Source organism: Malania oleifera, chromosome 2 (assembly GCF_029873635.1).
Source record: "Malania oleifera isolate guangnan ecotype guangnan chromosome 2, ASM2987363v1, whole genome shotgun sequence".
NCBI classification, from domain to species: domain Eukaryota; kingdom Viridiplantae; phylum Streptophyta; class Magnoliopsida; order Santalales; family Ximeniaceae; genus Malania; species Malania oleifera.
In genome coordinates this window covers 245,740-265,436 of record NC_080418.1, presented here as the reverse complement: position 1 = coordinate 265,436, position 19,697 = coordinate 245,740, and the positions used below count along the sequence as shown (strand labels likewise).

Here is a 19,697-nt window from a genome sequence, read left to right as displayed (position 1 = left end):
TCACAAGACTAGACTCATTTTTGTCACAAAATCCATGTCATTCATGTTTTATCTCCTGTATAACCATTCAAACCTGCCCCTTTACTCTAGGATCACAAGACTAGATTCATTTTTGTCTTAAAATCCATGTCATTCATGTATCATCTCCTGTATACCCATTCATATCTGCTCTTTTTAAATTCTCTCTCCTTGATACCCCTTCTATAATATTATCCTTATCTTCCCAAAATTGCTTTTTAAGGTTTTCAATGGGACCTGCTCAAGGAAGATAAGCAATGTTTATTATCCCTTGTTCTAAGACCATTTTATTTTCTATTATTTTATCTACCACTCCTTTATCTTCTATACCACTATCTTTCAGGTTTCTCTGACAATGATGCCTATGCCATCCTTGTGTTTTTCCTTTTTTACAATATATATATATATATATATATATATATATATTCATTGAAGAGAAAAGAATGTAGAAAAATATCCTCCTATAAAATAAGAATTCAAAATAGACTAGAAAAGAAGCAAATAAAACAGCCTTCCAATCTCTGAAGATTTGAGAAAGACGCCCATTTAAAACTGCCAGCTGCAAAAGATAAAAGAGAAGCCAAGTACTGAATCCTATCCCAAATCAAGGTATCACAATTCCTCTTCCCGTAAAGATATATGCATTCCTTTCCATCCCAATTCCCCACAAAATTGCAGAGACACCACAAGTCCACAAGACTAAATCATCACCACTCTTACCAAAACTTGTAAAAGTGATGTGCATGATTGCTCCATCAAATCTAGGCAAACCCAATTCTCCCCAATAACAGAAAATAACATATTCTGGATCCCCCAAAAGAAAGGGCAATGCAAATATAGATGCAGTGCAAATTCTGAGCTACCAAAATTAAAAAATCCAGAGATAATAGAGGGGGCTTTAGCTTTCCAAATGAAACAATGAAGGGGAAAGGATTTAAAAGATTTGGTCAGATGATCAAAGAATTCAAAACTGAAACCAAAGAAACCCAAAATCCAACCCTCTCAAATCAGAAATGAAAGCCCACCAAACAGAACCAACAAAGAAGATAGTTCGTTTGGCTTCCTATCATTTAGAGTCCTACAAAAGTGGATATCCCAAAAAGTTGGCCCATTTGAATTAAGGAAGTAACGACATTATTAGCAGGCACTAATGATAGAGGAAATAAACAAGGGGATGAAATGGAAAGTGCATAATTCCCTGCCCAAGCATCTAAAAGATGTGAAATCCATTACCCACAATATATTTTATATAAGGAATAATCAAGGATAAATTATAAATATTGGCAATACTTTTCAAAAGACTCTCCATGAACATCTTAAACCCCAATTAATATCACACCTAAGGTTTTTCTTTTCTCGTGTACCAAGGTTTAGCTTTTAATTTCTCTAGATTTTTCCCTACCAGTATAGTTTCTTAATAGAAAATCGTGTTAATTTTCTTCTAATCAGTTTGTGAAATATCTTCATGCTATTACCAGAAAGGTCCCTATGTTTGAAGTAACTAACCTAACCCTAATCTCTAAATTAGTTGCTTTACTGACCCATGACAAGAACTGTGCGCTGCATCACATATTTGACACCAGGTACTAGCACAATGCACTACTTTGGGCAACAACCTAGCCCACCCTTATTTATTTTTCGCTACACTTGGGCAGTGAAAGTGCAACATGTAGCTTGTAAGAGATGCCCCAACAAATAATTAGAGATTCATAGACATGACAAGACTTATGCTAGCTGTCCGCTACCCAATGCAACCCTCCTCCCCTACCAACCTTGAAACCAACTACGTGGAGAGTTAAGACATTAAGTGCAATGCCAGAGGAATTAACTTGGACTTTGCTTTTGCATATTAAAAATGACCAAAACGTTGTTTAGTCCACATATCTCTCATAAACAGATTTACCTCCCAACGTTGTTGTACAACTCCCTCCAGCTTCTTTTTCATGCTCAATGTGACAGATGGTCTCAACCTAAAAATGCAATCAAATTAATTAAAAATTAATTCAATAGGAATTCTAACCCCACACAAACACAAGTTCATATACAGATATACATAAACATTTTTTCATTTTCTAAAACCTAATGAAAATAGCATCATTTTTATATATCAAAGCTAAGTTACAAGAACTTACGCATCATGAAGCACAATTAACAATAGAGATTCCATAGTTTGGATTTAAAACATCATAGTCCTCATAAAATTGGCCAACATTGAATCAAAAGGTAGTGAGTGACAATCATATCATAGTAGACATAGGTAGTTCAAAACCTCAATGAAGGGAACATCAAACACCATATATGCATACACCATAGCCAAGAAAATATCCACCAAGCCAAAAAAAAAAAGGAAAAAAAAATGCATTCAATAAGAAATTTACTTGTACTCCTAACCAATGACCAACAAATTATAAAATAAAAAAAAATGAACACCTAAAGAATAGTCTAAGGACAACTTTGTAGATTTATATAAAATAATTCTGGCAGAATCTCCCTTTCTCTACTCATGCACTCTTTACCGCAACCTTCTTCTCTCTTTTTTTCACCTTTCTTTTTTTCTCTTCCTTTTTCCTCCCCAAAAGAGGCATCTTAGGCTCCTTTTTACAAGCAACCCTTAGCACACAAAAAAAATTTGCACATACCTCTGTACGTCCCTTTGTAATGAACACCACTAGTACATTTGACGAACTAGAACCTTGGTCTTGTCTTGCTCAAAATGGCCACCAAATCCATCACTATGAAGTTCAGCTATAACTTGTAGGCAGAGAAATCCCTCAGGCATACATAGTGAGTTAAACATGTTGGCCTAATTGCCTCCCTCACTAAACACACATTGCTTATGAAGGTGTGGGTTAATCAAATATGTTGCTTAGCAGTCTATCATGGGACTCATGTTTGCTCTCATGTTTGCTTGCATTTACATTTTTTTTTTCTTGCTAAAAAAAGAAGATATCATTAATAGAAAGGGAATTTACGAGAGGTAAAATGAGAAATCCCCTGAGACAAACTAAAATTCTCCAAGACTAAACAAAAACATAAAAAATGCCCAAGAAAAAATTCATCTAGTCAACGTGCTCCTCCAATCTCTTTGCAGCTTCTTTAAGCTTGCCTCTTTAAAAAATCCATACCCGACACACCACAGAGCGGCCAAATATTTTATTTTTCACAAACCAACATTTGATTAAATTTTTTTCTCAAAAAAATATCCGAGTATCACATTCCATTCATAAACCCTATACTATTGAGAATAAGTCCCACTTCCATAAAGTTGCCCTGTCCTTTTTCTACACAAACCTACGAAGGATATTTCTAAAAGGTCTTCCATCGACTGAGGACAAACCCAGCTTTCTCCCATAACGCCGAAAAGCATATTATAAATACTCCAGACAAATTCACATTGCAAAAGAAGGTGAGAAGTTTTCTCAAAGTTCTTGTAACAAAGAACACATACAGCAGGCACAAGAGCCTTCATAGGTCTTCTAATATGCAACAAGTTATTGGTATTTATCTTCTTAAGCACAACCAAACAAGTGAAAACCTTTATTTTAGGGTAACCTTAGCCTTCCAAATAGTGGAGTAGAAAGAAGAGTTGGAAAGAATCAAAAATTCAACAAAAGATTTGCAAGAAAACACACCTAACCGGTCTAAAGACCAAGAACGAACATCCCTCCCCAAAAACAGATTACTCCCGCTCAATAAATTTAACAAAGTTGACAATTCCACCATCTACCTATTGTTTAGAGCTCTCCTAAAATGAAGATTCCAAGAAACCAAAGGGCTACTCAATTCGCCAACAAAGAAAGAAATGGCTTTATTTTGTTCAAATAAGCCCCTATCTGAGAGCACTTTAAAAAAAAAAAAGTGGTTATAGCACTAATCACTTAAAATAAGCACTTTTACAAAAAAGTGGCGTTTGGCTTGCATTACAACAAACACTTATTGCAATAAGTGCTTCCCCATAACCCCTTTTTTAAGAACTATTGAATTTTGATAAGCAATCTAAGATAACTTTCACTGTTCATAGGAGATGGGGTCAATTTTTTAAATATAATAAATTTAGTGGCTATTTTATAATTTAAAAAAATATATTAAAAGATAATCATATATTATTTTATTATGTATTATAATATATATTAATTATTAAAGAAACATAATTCAATTCTAAAAAGAAGAAGAAAAACCATCTATTAATTTAAAATAATATTAAAATTAAAAATACTAATTTAATTAATCATATTATTTTAACATAAATTAATATGATAATCATATCTTATAAATATAAATTAAGAACAAGATTATTGTTAATCAAAATATAATAGTATATTATTTTTACTTGATAAAAATATTTCAATTTTAATTAAAAATAACAGTTAACATAATACATTATAACTTATTAATTATTAATAATATATAATTAAATTCCGAAATGAATAAAAGAACCATTTGTAAATTTAAATTAACATTAATTAAACTAAAATTTTTAATTTAGTTATTAATATGATTTCTAACATAAATTAATGTGATAATCATATGCTATAAATATACATTAATAACAAGATTATACTCAATTAATAAATAATATTATATAATTTTAATTAATAGAAAATATTTAAATTTTAATTATAAAATTAATGTAATTATCATTTAAAATTTTAATTATATGAATATTAATATTTTTTACTTAAGATATATTTTAAAATACATATTAGTTATTATAATTCAATTATGGATTGAACAAGAACCACTTGTTGATTTAAATTAACATTAAATAAATTAATATTTAAAATTTAATTAATAATATTATTTTTATCATAATTTCGTACGATAGTAATATGTTATAAATATAAATTAATAATAAGATTATTATTAATTAAAAAATAATAATCTTATATATTTTTTTAATAATAAAAGAAAGTATCCAAATACTACTTATTTTAAATACAACCAAACACCACTTATAACTTTCAGCACTTTTCCAGTTTAGCACTTGTTAAATTCAACACTTTTTTCCCGAAAAGCATTTCTGCAGGAGTGTTTTCAAATGATCCCTAAGATGAAATAGAAAAGGGAAAGAAGTATAAAAGGTGCATTTCCCAGCCAAGGGTCTTTCCAGAAACGAATATGAGAACCCCTCTTCACCTCAAGTTTAGTGTGAGGAATGAAAACAAGGATAAATCTGAGAAATAGATCTCCATAGACTCCCAAAAAGCATCTTAAATTAGCATTGGTATCCCACCTATTCCCATCCAACCCACACTTACTTCTTATTACTTTGTGCCAGAGGGATGATTCTTCTAAAGCGAAATGCCGTGGCCATTTAGCAAGAAGAGCGGCGTTTTTAGACACAAACTTGCCAAGACCCTAACCCCCCTCCTTTTTAGATATACAAACCTCATTCCAACTCACTATATGGTCCCTATGACTCCCCCGGCTGGAGAACAAAAACTCTCTCATGATCCTCTCAAGCTTGCTAGCAATCCCCCAACGGAGTCTTAAATGCAAACTGGAAATATAACGGGATGCTAGCAAGACAAGCCTAAATCAAAGTAATTCTACCCCCAAAAGAAACGAGGACTCCCTTCCAACCATCTAATCTCTTTGTCACCCTTTCGACTACCGGATTCCAAAAATCTGCAGTTCTAGGATTACCCCACAAAGGGACACCTAAATATGTCAAAAGGACAATCCAAAATACCACACCCCACTTCATTCACCCGTTCCCAAACATGCTCGACTAGCACATTCATAATCATTAAACCACTTTCCCTATATTGATTTTAAGCACAAACACCCTCCTAAAAGTATGCTGAATACATGAAATAAAACTAAAAGAGAGATTGTGATCGTCTACAAAGAAAATAGTGTTATCAGCAAACTGGAGATGAGAAACCACCACCTCCTTTCTCCCCACTTCTAGACCTCAAACCAAACCCCTTTCCACTCTGCCCCATCCACCATGCTACTCAAAACATATGTTACAAGAACAAACAAAAAAGGGGATAGAGGGTCTTCTTGTCTAAAACCCCTCAAAGCACTAAACCAAGATTTAGGCTCATCATTCACAATTACAGAAAACCACACATTAGATAAATAATCTATAATTCAACAATGCCAACACGCACCAAAACCCTTTCTTGTAAAGACTCAATCCAAAAAAATCCAGCTCACTCTATTGTAGGCTTTCTTGAATTCTAGTTTAAAGACAAACCCCCTCGTCTTATTCCTACGAATATCCTCCACTAACTTATTGGCAACTAAAATAGCATCCCCAATCTGCCTCCCCCAACGAACGCGCTTTGAGCACTAGAGATGGTATCATCAAGCACCCCACTTAACCTGTTAGCTAAGACTTTAGTAATAATCTTATACACACTAAAACACGACGAATAGGTCTAAAATCCTCTACTTTAATAGAATTAGATTTCTTTGGAACCAAGGCTACAAAGGAGGAATTAATACTCTTACTAAGGACTCTGTTATCAAAAACTCGCTAAAAACTTTCAACAAATCCTTTTTATCTATATCCTAGCAATCTTGAAAGAAAGCAACGTTAAAACCATCCAAGCTCGGAACCTTATCCTAATCCATCCCTAAAACCGCCCTCCTAACTTCCTCCTTATCAAACGGTCTCTCTAACCAACATCTTATCAACAGGTATAGGGTTCCAAGTTCTCCTTCAAGCATTTCAACTTTCTCATGAAACGGAAACCACCCCAACCCCTTTCCAAATCTTCTCCCCAAGAAGTACCTTACCAAAGCTTTAAGGCAACACAATCCAACCACATATTCTCAAATCTAAAAGGCGTAGGACCCTACAACACCTTACTAGATTTCAACAAGATTGGAAAATGGTCAAACATTGTCCTAACCCTAGACAAACACAGCATCCTTACAGTTAGCTTCTACTACATGAATTTCACTTCTGCAGCAGCAGTCAGTAGCAGTTTTCCTAGAAGCCTATTGTGAAAACTGATGCCCCCAAAAATGTAGCTTTTTTAGTGTGGGAGGCAACTCTTAGGAAGATTCTTACAGTGGACAACCTGCTCAAAAGGGGACTTCCTCTTCAATTTTTCTTCTTGATAGAAGAAGAATATCATCAAAGTCTTAAATTTCGATTTCGACTCAAATTTTGAAGCTGCAAAAGTACAGAAATTTCAATAGAATTTTCGATTTCAAAGTCAATTTCGATTTCAATATGACAAAATAACAAAAAAATCAACAGTAAAACATGAAATTCTTTGTGAAACTTGAAAACTGGTTAACAAACATAATAATGTAAGTTTTATGACTAATATATAACAAATTAAATACATCTATGTTGTGTATGAGGTGGAAAATTTGTAATATAATACATGTATCAAACATACTTGCAAGATAATTTGCATTAAACATATAGCGTTAATAAAAATGAAATTTATAAATCATTTAAATATTATTATACAAGTAATGATAATTAAGACATGAATGATTAAATAAAATGTTGTTATAAGTTTATTTTTCCATATAATAACTTGTAATAATATTTTGTTTCGATAAAAATAAATAAAATAAATTAAGAGGGAAATTTCACTTCACTCCTAAATCTCTCATTTTGCATTTTGAGAAAGTTTCATTCTATAGTTCAAATTTCGACAAGTTTCGCTAAAATTTTGAGATTTTGATAAACTCCACATGATTCCTTGAGATTTCAACCAAAATTATGCAAGTTGGAAATCGACTGCCTTTTAAGTCTCAAAGGTGATGGAAACCAGAAATTTCGACAGAAATCTCAACAATTTTGTGGAAATTTAAGACCACGAATATCATTAAAAAGGGGGCATACTCTCGTTAACAGATTTTTTGTGCACCAAAAACGCCGAGACGATTGAGCATATACCCTTGCACTGTTTTTTTACCAGAAGCTTCAGGATCTGCCCAGTGCTCAGACAGCAGCGGGTTCCTGTCAGAACAGTGGAGGGAAACATATGGGCTTGAAAAGGCAATTGTCTTGTCACATTTTGTATATGGGTGGCATCCTCTTGGTGCCGTTTAATGAAGTTTATCTTTGATAATCCACAATCAGAGAAAAGAAAAGAAAAAAAAAAAAAAAAAGATAAGCAAGTAAACAAACAAAGCATATAGAAAAGGCTCAGACATCGTACACCAATTTCTCTGGTACATCCTTCGGTGAAAAAAGTGGGGGCACTAGAATCATCAAATCCTCATGATCCGCATCTGCAAGACCACCCTTCCCTATAGAATATCAACACACACACACACATATATATTAATTATTGAATATAAACTTAAGAAATTCAATAATCTCCAAGCAGCAAAAACCAATAAAAGTAAAATGCTTCACCTGACTGCAATTCCATTTTTGTCCACTTTCTCTTCTTTCTCCAGGCAACATCCGCATGAACAGCAAGAACATGCTGGTAATCTACCATACCTTTTGAAAAAGAATGAATAGAAAAGAAGCAAATGATCATCAGTTCCTTATTCATCCAAAGAATCGCCAAAGAAGGTACTTGAAGCATTAAGCAGACTAATTCCAAGATAAATTTATTCTTACCAGTGAAATGATGAGCCTCTAACACTCGAGCAACGATATCAGCAGAAAGGTTTGTCCGCACGTCTGCAGATAAATGTGCTTCAGTTGTTTTAGAAGCAACTATTAATTCACTTTCATTTTGGCTAACTGGCTGACTGCTTTCCACTGATGCAGGGCAGCAAATTATTTGCTTGGAATTAACTGGGTTCACCAACTGATGTTTTGATGCACTGTTGGAAAATCCAGTGTTATGCTCATCAATAGATTTCTTTCTGGATATTTTCAACAGCAAATTGTTACAGGGTTGAAGCTCCCCAAATGCAGGATGTGAATATGGATCTTCAGGCCGGAAATGAAGCTCCAACTTGTCTGATTGAGAGCAGTGAGCCTACATATCAATGTATAATGCAGATCATGCCATGACATAAGCAGATGTATGGAAGAAGTTACAAATACAGCATTGTAATATAAAACAAAACAGCATGCATGTAATGAGGTTAAATAAATGGGTTTCAAACCTAAAAGTACTTGTGTTTAGTGTGAAATAGACACAGTAAATAATTTATTATTTGCCACCTCCATAATAGCCCAATACAAAGAGAGACAGCGTGTGCTGTAGTGTGAGGCCAAATAGCAACTATAGACCAAATTCAACACTTAAATTGTTTTGTTTATTTGCTGATATCATTCCAATCTTCTCAATAGTTATTTCAACAAATTTGTCAACACCCACACTTTATTATTATGACTCGTCCTAGCACCCCATGTATTCACTTAGCCCTCAAAGAAATTAAGTGAAATCAAAATGAACTTATTATTCCATTGAGAAAAAGAGTTGAGAACTCCCAAAAAGGGGGGCGCTATTTGTTCAGGCAGCTGCATAGGAGGTTATGTTGACTGGGGACATGTTGAAATGGTGCAGCAAAATGTTAGTTTTCTTTTATAAGTGAGGGAAAATTTGGTTTGCTGCTGCTTTATTTGTGAGAAGGATGGTAAGAGCACCAATCATCATCTTCTGCACTGTTTGATGGTATCATAGTTGTGGAGTGTGATTTGGCAACTGTTTGCTATTGCTTAGACAATGCTGTGAACTATCGAAGAGATGATGTAATACAAACTTTTTGGAGGTAGATTTTGTCAGAGAGAGATGTTGACGGGTGCTTTGCTTGGGCAGATGTGTATTTAGAGGGAGCAGAAACGGAAGGAACTAAGGGAGTGCAGCAAATTTCATGAAGTCTGAACAGAACCCTCCATAATTTTCCATTTTTCCCTGTTTAGGTTCTCTCTCATTCCATCTCCATCATAGTTTAATAATTAGCATGGGAACAAATATGCTAAGCCTATATAAGTCATCTCAACTTCATCATCACATCATCAAACCTAAGAAAAGAATAAAAGCATAAACAAGGGTCTTCTACCTACTCCTTGTGCCCTGGAGAGTAGTTTTACCGCTCAATGGAAGATTGTGATGGAGAATGAGATGATAGTTCAGGACAGAAGTACTGGATAGATGAGTTTGAAACTGGCTGCTCTAAAGAAGCAGAAAAAGGTACAAGTAACAATGAAAATTGAAATGTCTCAGTACTGAAATGTCATTATGCCAATGATGAAATTATGAAGAACAATTTTAATGTACAATTGTTAGGTTTCGCTTGTGTTAGGAAGCATAGAGACCATATTTTAGCCTTCCAATTTCAGGCCCATACCAATTTGCATGGAAAATATCCCAAAACTTCAAGCCCTTGTGGACCCACTTTTGCCTAGAAATTATCACATAAAATTTAACTAGTTTCCATGGAAGGGAAAATTTGCATGAAGAGATTCCTTCAAATGCCCTTTTTACCATATTGTATAAAGAAGGAAACTTGGCCACAGACATGCAAACCCAAATAGCATGCCTTAACATTGCATGATCCCTCGTCATATGGGGTGCATGCTTTTCACTTCCTCATTTTTATCCATCTCCTTTTTTTGATTTTTTGACAGCATGTGGCATGAATTGGATTGTTTTTCAAGGCAAGGATTGCATTTTAAGAACCTTAAAATTAATCCAAACCCTTGGTTGCTTTAATGCGAACCAATGAGAAACTACAACAATAGTAAGGAAGTTTGTTAATGTTATGACCAGGATAATATCTTCCTCAGCCTGGAATCTGCTGGACATATTCTGAGTCAGGCTTGGGATAAGAAGTGAGAGGCTGAGGAAGGCCCAGGATCGAGCTTTTAAGTTCAGGGAGCACAAAATTGAAGGGAAGTGAGTTGTCGAGAAACGTTATGATGACACTGCTTGGAGAAGACTGGCATACAGCTACAGAGGGGCTTCAGAAGTGTTCCTATGCTTTATCAGGCAGGTGATGAGACTGCTCAGATGCAAGCAATCCATTTGCACATTGAGATGCACAAAATTTTTAAGAAATGAAAGGAACTGATTTGAAGCAGTGTACTAATGCAGAAAACAATTATTTCACACACAGAAAATTGGGGGGAAATCGAAGAGATCTAACCTTGGGCAACACCATCCACTGACTGAACTAGTCTATGAAGTAATATATAAAGCAAAAGGAAACCACTGGTTATTTAGATCATAAAATTACCCTAACTTCCTCTTCTTGTCTTTGCTGAGAAACTTAAAACACTAATTTCATATCTTATGAGGCTTCAAGACAGTGGTCCATTCTCAGGACCCATGGAGGGGGCCCATTCCTATGACCCACAGATAAGCTGTTTTTTCATGTGTGTAGTTTCATCCTTAATTAGATTTTTTAACAACTCTTCCCTAATTAAATGATCCATTTCACAACTAAATAACCATGGTTTTAAATAACAGCCGTTCCGTAGCGTAACGGCCGATACGCAATGGAAATCGAAGGCTCCGAAACCGATACAGGCCGATATTATGGATCGGGAAAAATTCACAGCCGTAACGGCCGTTACGTCTCTGTAACACTCCGTAACGGCCGTTACCCAACATTACGCTTCGTAACGGTCCGTAACGGACCGTTACATGGCCGACAACTCGCCAGTATTCTGAATCCCTAAAGCAGGCTTTCCGCTGCTTTCCCCCTCACCCAACCACCCATCTGCCATTCAATCTAAGACTAACATTCAAAGAGCAAAATATAAAACTTACCATGAAATTTTGTTGGCCGAAGCTAAATAAGAAGGCTTCACTTCTTCAAAGCTTGAGAGTGAACAGATCTACTCATCTTCGCAGCCTTGCAGCAATTGCAGACTTGCGGCAGCTTGGCGAGTCACCGGCGACAGCTCTGCAGCAGCTCCGCCACCTCAACGAGTCGCCAATAGCCCTTCAGCAGCTCCCTCCGCCAGTCATTTCCACTCGCCACCAGCCAGCCCTTCGATTTCAGCTTCAGAGCTTGGAGTCATCGGCCGTTCGTGCTTCAACTCCTTCGAGGCTTCAAGGCTCCTCTGAGTCCTCTCTCGGTCTCAGACTCTCTGCTGCGCTCTCAAGTCTCAAGACTTGAGCTCGACTTCTCCTCCACTCTCCAGCCAGCGTATGAGATAAGCTTTAGAGACAATCAGTCAACACCCAGTCACCCACTGCCACTTAAACTTTTCATTATGTTTTTTTTTTAATTATATTTTGTTGTAAATTATGTATTTTAAATTGAATTAAAAAAAAAAGTAATTTAAGAGAGTAAAAAATTAGAAATCAATAATAATCATATGTTAAATAAAATTTTCTTAATTTATGAATATTTTAATTGTCTTATTTTTTTTAAAAGGTAATTATGAAAATCTAGTTCCATCACATATTTCCTTTTTATTAATATTTTTTAAGTTGTAAAACATCATTTTGACCTTAAATTTAAAATTAGGTAAAGTAAATCTTTACATGATCTATTTTTTGTTTTTAGTCATCAAATAAAGTAAAATTTGATAACTTAATAAACAAAATTTTAACGTAATAGTTAATACATTAATAATTCTGATTTTTACTACTGAAATTTGTAGAAAAATTTTATTTTAATCCATATACTGAGAAAATGCTTAAAAAGTTAAATAGTCAACTTGTATTGTATGGATCTCTATTAGTGATGTATATGAAAGTAGAGTAAAAGTCTTTTTCACCTTTAAAATTACAATGTTAATTTCTTAGAGTTATAAATGAAAATAAAATCAAGTTATAAAAAATAATGAAAATATCTCTTTAAAGATAAAGGAATATATTTTTTTGTAATAAAATATATAATATTTTATAATTTTTTTTATTTAAATATTTTAAATAAACATTACTTATTATTTTTAATCAAATATTATATTTTATTTTTACATAATAAGTATTTAAAATTAGAAGGACTATTTTAGTACTTACAATTTAATATTTACTAAATTACTAATTATATTATACCTGTCATTTTTTTAGAAAGGTTGTAACTTTGTATTTTCTCTATGTTTTGTGTAGAGATCATCAAATTAAGTCTATCAAGATGTCACGTGATAGAGAAAATGAGAACTTACCTAGTGAGGATATTGGATGGCATTTTGGTACTGCGGTGGACAGTAATAGACATGTTATTATGTGTAAGTTATGTGGGAAGATAATAAGAGGAGGCATTACACGCTTGAAACAACACTTGGCACATAAAAAGGGTCAAATAGCTGGATGCTCAAATGTGACCGCACAAGTAAGAGAACAAAAGATGAAACATCTACAACAGTATGCTGAAAAGAAAAGAGATAAACAAAAAAGGCAAGAAGAAGTAGAAGCCCCAAATTAGATGAGATTTTGAGAATTTGAGCGATGAAGAAGAATTGGAAGATGAAAGTATGAGATTTTCTCAACAAGAAAGCATACGATCACAGCAACAATGGGAAGAGAGACAAAGATTTCGAGCAAGAACAACTGGAGGGAGTAATATTTATGCAGAGGGAGGTGGCTCTGGCAGTGGTGCTACCAGTGGTTTCAGTAGAGTAGGGGCTCGATCTTATAGTGGTCAAGAAGTTAGAGGTAGTGGACGACAATGGATCAATCCTGATGCCCCTGAAGCTAGACTAAAGGCAATGGATCCTATTTTAGAAAGAAGCAAGAGTGCAAAACAACCAAAAATCAACACTTAGTTACTGAATGGTTTAAAAAGTAAATTAGGAAAAACAGTTGGAAAATTCCTAATTTATAATCGGATTCCAACGAATGTAGCTGACTCTCCATTTATGCAGCCTATGCTTGATATTGCTGTAGAGATTGGAAAGGAGGTGAAGGGTCCATCACCCTATGAGATATCTGAAATTTATTTGAAGCAAGAGTATCAAGAAATGAAAAATTATATAGCTTCTTTTGCTGTAATTTGGAAGGAGAGAGATGTAACCCTTATGTGTGATGGTTGGTTAAGACCAACTAGAAAACACATTATAAACTTTTTAGTTTATTGTGATAGAAGCACCGTGTTTCATAAATCAGTTAATTTCTCTGATGTGCAAACCAGAAGAGGCGAATATTATTTCAGGTAATTTTCTAATTTTAATTGTATATGCAAATAGTATTATGAACTTGCATGTTTTTAATTAAATAGTAGTAATTATTGAATATATAATTTCATTTCAGATTAATGGACGAGGTGGTGGAAGAAATTGAAGAAGAAAATGTTGTCCAAGTAGTGACTGATAATGAAGTTGCAATGAAAGCAGGAGGAAAATTATTAATGTAGAAGAGGCTCAATCTCTATTGGACAGCATGTGCAGCTCATTACATAAACCTTATTCTTGAAGATATTGGTAAGAAAAGTAACGTGAAGAAAGTCTTAGAAGATGCAAGAACAATAACCTCTTTTATTTATAACCACAAATGGATAGTGAATTTCATGAAGAAATTCACAAATAATAAAGAGTTACTTCGCCCTGCCATCACTTGATTTGCCACCAACTTCATTGCTTTGGAGACTATTGTCAGGCATAAACAAGCATTAAGGGAAATGTTTACATCTGATGCTTGGAAAAATTCAAGGTTTCGGATGGCAAAATCAGGCCTAGCATATGATTCGAAGAAGATTATCTTAGGCAAAGAGTTTTGGCAAAAGGCCTCTGATATAATTAAAGTGCAAGAACCCTTAATGAAAGTTTTTAAATTGGTTGATGGTGATGGAAAACCAACCATGCGTTTCATATACGAATCAATTGATAGGGCAAAGTTGGTCATTCAAAAAGATTGCTGGTTTTACAAAGACTATTGGAAAATTATTGACAACCGATGGAGTTTTCAATTGCACCAAGATTTGCACGCTGTTGGTAAGTGTAAATCAAATACAATTTCTTATTATTTTAACTTTTAAATTATGCATAGTTGCATTAAAAAACTATTAATTAATATACTTCTAAATTTAATTGTAGGATATTTTTTGAACTCACAATTTATTTACGGTGCCCCACCCTCTCCTGAAGTTGCTAGAGAAGTCATGGATAGAGTTAAAAAAGTGATAACCAAGTTGGTACCCGATATAGGTACTCAAATTCGGACTATTAATCAGGTAAGTATTGGTTCCATTAAATTGAATAATGAATTGTTCTTGTATTTTGTAATACTTTCTAGAATAATTATTAATACATCTAATTAATTAATTATATTTCACAATCGTCCTTTTTTAGTTGTTGTTATATCAAGATGGGCAAGAGACTTTTGGAACCCCGTTGGCTCAAAAGGCAGTGAAACAAACAAATCCTAGTAAATATAAGCTATATAGCTAAATAATGGATGAATGGCTCTATTTTCTCTCTTTATGTTCAAATTTGACTTCTGAAATATACATTATACTGACATAAAACTCTTTTTAATTATTCATGCAGCCGAATGGTGGATTCATTATGGCTTGTGTGTTCTTGAGCTCCAAAGAATAGCAATCAAAGATCTTCGCCAGACCACATCAGCTTCGAACTGTGAGCGTAATTGGAGCACCTTAAGCCTCATCCATACGAAAACAAGAAATAGATTAAAGTACATGAGACCACAAAAACTTGTTTTCGTACATTACAACATGAGGTTAAAATTAAGACATCCAATGAGAAGAAGCCAACGAGAAATTGAAAATGGTTTCAATCCTATTAATTTGGACTATATTTTCGAAGAAGATGATCCTTTAAGTCAATGGTTAGAGGAGAAAGAGACACCACCACTCGACGGTCAGGACAATTCAAATTGGTTAAATGAAGAAGTTGGTGGTACTGCAGAAGGAGGTAAATGATTACGCGCTTAAACTGCGTAATTAGATGCTTTAATTCATGCATTGAGGCTTATATTTTTAAATTAAATACCTAATTACTCTGAATAATTTAACATTTCTTATTTATAATATTTGGGTTTTAATGCATAATTTATGAATTTTTGGTATTTTTTATCGCAAGGCAATTACTAAAAGCTAAAACAGACGTCATTTCGTAATCTATGCGTAATTTTCTCGTTCGAACTCCGATCGAAACAATTCAAAATTCTGTGGAAAGCCAAGAAAATTATCTACAACTTTTGTGTTTCAAGTTTTGAGAGATACGGGCACTACGATGATCAAAATCGCCCTTGTTCGCTGAGAAACAAAAAGAAGAAACAAGAAATAGAAAAGAGAAAAATAAATAAATAAAATGTTGATTTGACCCGGCTGCAAGGCGTGCGTGGGTAGGGCTCTCTCCCCTCTTCCATTATTTATCCTTTTCTTTCTTCTTCTCCAGAGCCCCAGCCCCCTCCTTTTTCAATCTTCCTTCTCCTTTCTCTCCCTCTCTTCTCTCCCACTCCAGCTTCTCTTGTTTTTTTTTTTTTTTTTTTCCTCTTCTGCAAAACCAGTACCTGATCATCCTTTCTAAGCCTCTCAATTTTCCTCTCCTCTCTTGGCTCCCCTTCTCCATTCCTCCTTCTCAAACTCTCTTGTCTCCCACTTTCGGCGCCCTCCTCAGCTCCCTATTCTCTCACTCTCTTCAACCCTCTCCTTTCCCTTCTCTCCCTCTCCTTTCCTTTCTCTCCCTCTTCCTTCTTCTCCCTCAACAATCCCCCTCTCTGCCTCCTCTCTCGACCACACATGGCTCTCTCTCTCTCTCTCTCCCAGCTCTCCTTTCTCTCCTCTGTCTCTCGAATTATCTTCTCCCTCACGCACAACCAGCCCCAACCCTCTTCTCCCTTCTCACCTCTCTTCCCTACATGCTGCAATTTCTCCTACCCAATACACCCAACTGCTGTTCCAGCCGTGCTGCTGCTGTTGCTGCTGGACCCGGAGAAGCCTCTGCTGCTGCTTGTTGCTGTAGCTGCTGCTCCAGACCACCAACCCGAGAAGCCAGCCGAGTTCCCAGCTCCCCCTCTGCTGTGCCGCTGCTGCTCTGTTCCTGCTCCAAACAGCCGGCCTGCTCTTCTACTCTCCCTCTCTCTCTTTTTCTTTTTCTTTTAACTAGTTAATTAGATACTGTTAATTTTCAGAATTTATTTAAAGTTTTAAACCTTTAATCATTTGAAGATTATTAATTACGTCAAGTTATTTTCTTGCTTTTCTTATTTGTTATTAGCATTAGATTTAAGTTTTGCTTGAGTCGTTTTGTTCTTTCAATTAAGGTTCGGTTTGGTTCGTGGAAGAGAAAAAAAAAAAGGAATAAAATACAAAAAGAAAAAAATATTTTTTTTTATGATTTAAAATTGTTGTCTTTCTTTAGAAATTAAATTTTGTTGGGTTCTACTTAAATTAAGTTCGTTTAATTAAAATCCAAATTTTTACCGTGTTTCCGTTTACTGTTTAGTTCTTAAAGTTTTGAATTTTATTTAAGTTCTTGATTGCATTAAAATCAGTTTTATTTGACTTTGTGATTGGTTGAGTTTTTAGAATTGCATGTTTTAATTACGTAGGAAAGTTATCGTCTTTAGTTTTTATTCTGAAGTTCAACGCGGGTTTCAATTCTTTCGAATTTTAACGTAAGATTTTCATTTCTCGTTGTTAAATTCAGTGTGTATTAGGAATTCGAAATTAAATTGCATGTTCGTTTAATTTATCAAAAGAAATCTCAAACATTCTGAAAAACCCGAATCTGAATTGTGTTCAGTGCCATTTTGTTTCTCACTTTCTGATAGGAACTACGTCAAATTTGAAATTAAACTGCATTCCCTAAGGAAACTATCTAACCTTTGGGCTAAATATTATACAACAAAACTCCTATACTTGGGATAGCTTTCGAGCTGCTCATTTTTCGAGTGAGTCAAGTTTTTGCAACTACCAATAAATGTGCTTGATGATTCAAGTTCAAGCCCTGAATGTACACAAAGTGATGACAATCTTGGTTTGAGCCCACCAAGTGATGATGATGGTAATAGTGGTGCTGGAGCTGGGGTTGGGGGGAGTGGTAGTGGCGGTGGTAGAGGCGACAATGTAAAATATAATTATGGATATGACATAGGGACATCATTTGTAAGGGATATACATCCTTTTGATCGTTATGGACTATATGACATACCTGAAAATTATGACTTGGGTATTCCTCCAGGGAACCAATCTTCACAACTCAGGAGAAGGAGTGCTCGTGGTGACCCTAGTGATTCTGCTAAAGATTCATATGGTGTGGTTCGTAGTTTTGGCGACTTTGGTTTAGATGGTTCATCATCACAATCATATGGATCTCATCCAACATATCCACATTATGCATCCCATGACTCATGTTTTTATCCTAGTAGATCAGGAATCTCAGGATCTAGTAAGTCTTCTTCTACACACTACCCAGAGCCAGCCCCGGCCCCAACTTATGGACATTATTCAGTATATGGTCAAAAGGAGATTATGCACCTCCTATATCAGTTGGATTTTTACCACCAGTACATTTTCAAGAGCAACAATGAAATGACACAAACTTGGGTTTATTCAACTATGTATTTCCACAAGGATGGGACGATAATTTCCAATCCCAATCTCAAGATACAGATGAAAATTATGAAGACCCTCCACGTCATTCTTTTTGGTGGTGACATGTGTTATGTTATAAATTTGTAAAATTGTATTCATGTATTTTCAACTATTTATTGATATTAATCACTTTTTAAATTCATGTATGCGTAATGTGTATATTGAGTATTGAGTCTATTGATTCATTTTTAGTGACTTTATGATTTTAATTAATTGATTCTTCATTTTAATAACATTTCTACATCTTTTTACTCATTAAAGTAATTTAAACTATAAAAAAAATACGCTTTTTTTGTAAACAGCACACTAAAATTAATATAAAAATCATAATGCCTATTAAAAAGCATTTGTATTTGTAGGTTAAATGAAAGCCTTCAAAATTCATTAAAAATCATGTATTAATGGATTTCATGCTTATTTTTCGATTTTGGCATGGTTGTGCATGCGTGAAAAAAATTCATGACCGTTACGCTCGCTTCCCATTACGTAACACCTGCGTCTCCTGCGACACCCGCGACCGTTGCGCGACGTTACTTGCGACCACAATTTCGAACCATGTAAATAACTAATGACTTGGTTTGTAATTAATTGAATGCAACAGTCAATTATTCCAGATGGAAAATTAGTAAGGAAAAATATGAGAAACCTAGTGGCATACCTTCAAGATTGCTTCAGTTCCCCCCAAAGTCTCTATGGCACATGACATGGATGAAGGATACCCAGGATAGTGAATCGCAAATGCCTTGATACTTGGTAGGAATCCCGAGACAGCACCATCTTTTATAACTCCCATCACCGTTATTGCTGCTGCAGCTGCTGGTACCACTGCCATTCAAGAAATGTACCAGTATCAAATTGCACGTAATGCCATAATTTATCTTCCTTCATTTTGGAGCTAATGCAAAATCACTTGTGCTTGAATTAGGTTCCAAACAAAGCATGCAGGCTCAATTCAAAAAAAGCTCATAAAAACACAATTTCATTTACTATTTACACGGATTTCATTTTGAACCATGGAAGTCTAAGCTTATGAAGAAAACAAAAGGTTAAGCAAACCATAAAAATTTAACCCATGTGTAATCAAAACATAACAAAAACCATAAACTTCTAATTGTATAGAAAGGACAAATAATGTATTGGTCATGGCTCAATTCAAAAAAAGCTCATAAAAACACAATTTCATTTACTATTTACACGGATTTCATTTTGAACCATGGAAGTCTAAGCTTATGAAGAAAACAAAAGGTTAAGCAAACCATAAAAATTTAACCCATGTG

The 19,697-nt window shown here is 34.6% G+C and overlaps 1 protein-coding gene across 5 annotated transcripts in view; it reads right to left on the bottom strand.

Annotated features, from left to right (window-relative positions):
- The window catches only part of LOC131148996 (uncharacterized), a 94,742-nt gene that overhangs the window by 74,235 nt on the left and 810 nt on the right, over window positions 1-19,697 (bottom strand). For all 5 annotated transcript variants that reach the window (XM_058099008.1, XM_058099006.1, XM_058099009.1 and 2 more), the window contains exons 2-6: window positions 19,079-19,245; window positions 8,570-8,936; window positions 8,357-8,446; window positions 8,157-8,247; window positions 1,922-1,988 (exon numbers count right to left, since the gene is read on the bottom strand). In XM_058099008.1, the coding sequence (XP_057954991.1) occupies window positions 1,922-1,988; window positions 8,157-8,247; window positions 8,357-8,446; window positions 8,570-8,936; window positions 19,079-19,213 (750 nt within the window). In that variant the 5' untranslated portion in view covers window positions 19,214-19,245. The remainder of the gene's footprint in view (window positions 1-1,921; window positions 1,989-8,156; window positions 8,248-8,356; window positions 8,447-8,569; window positions 8,937-19,078; window positions 19,246-19,697) is intronic.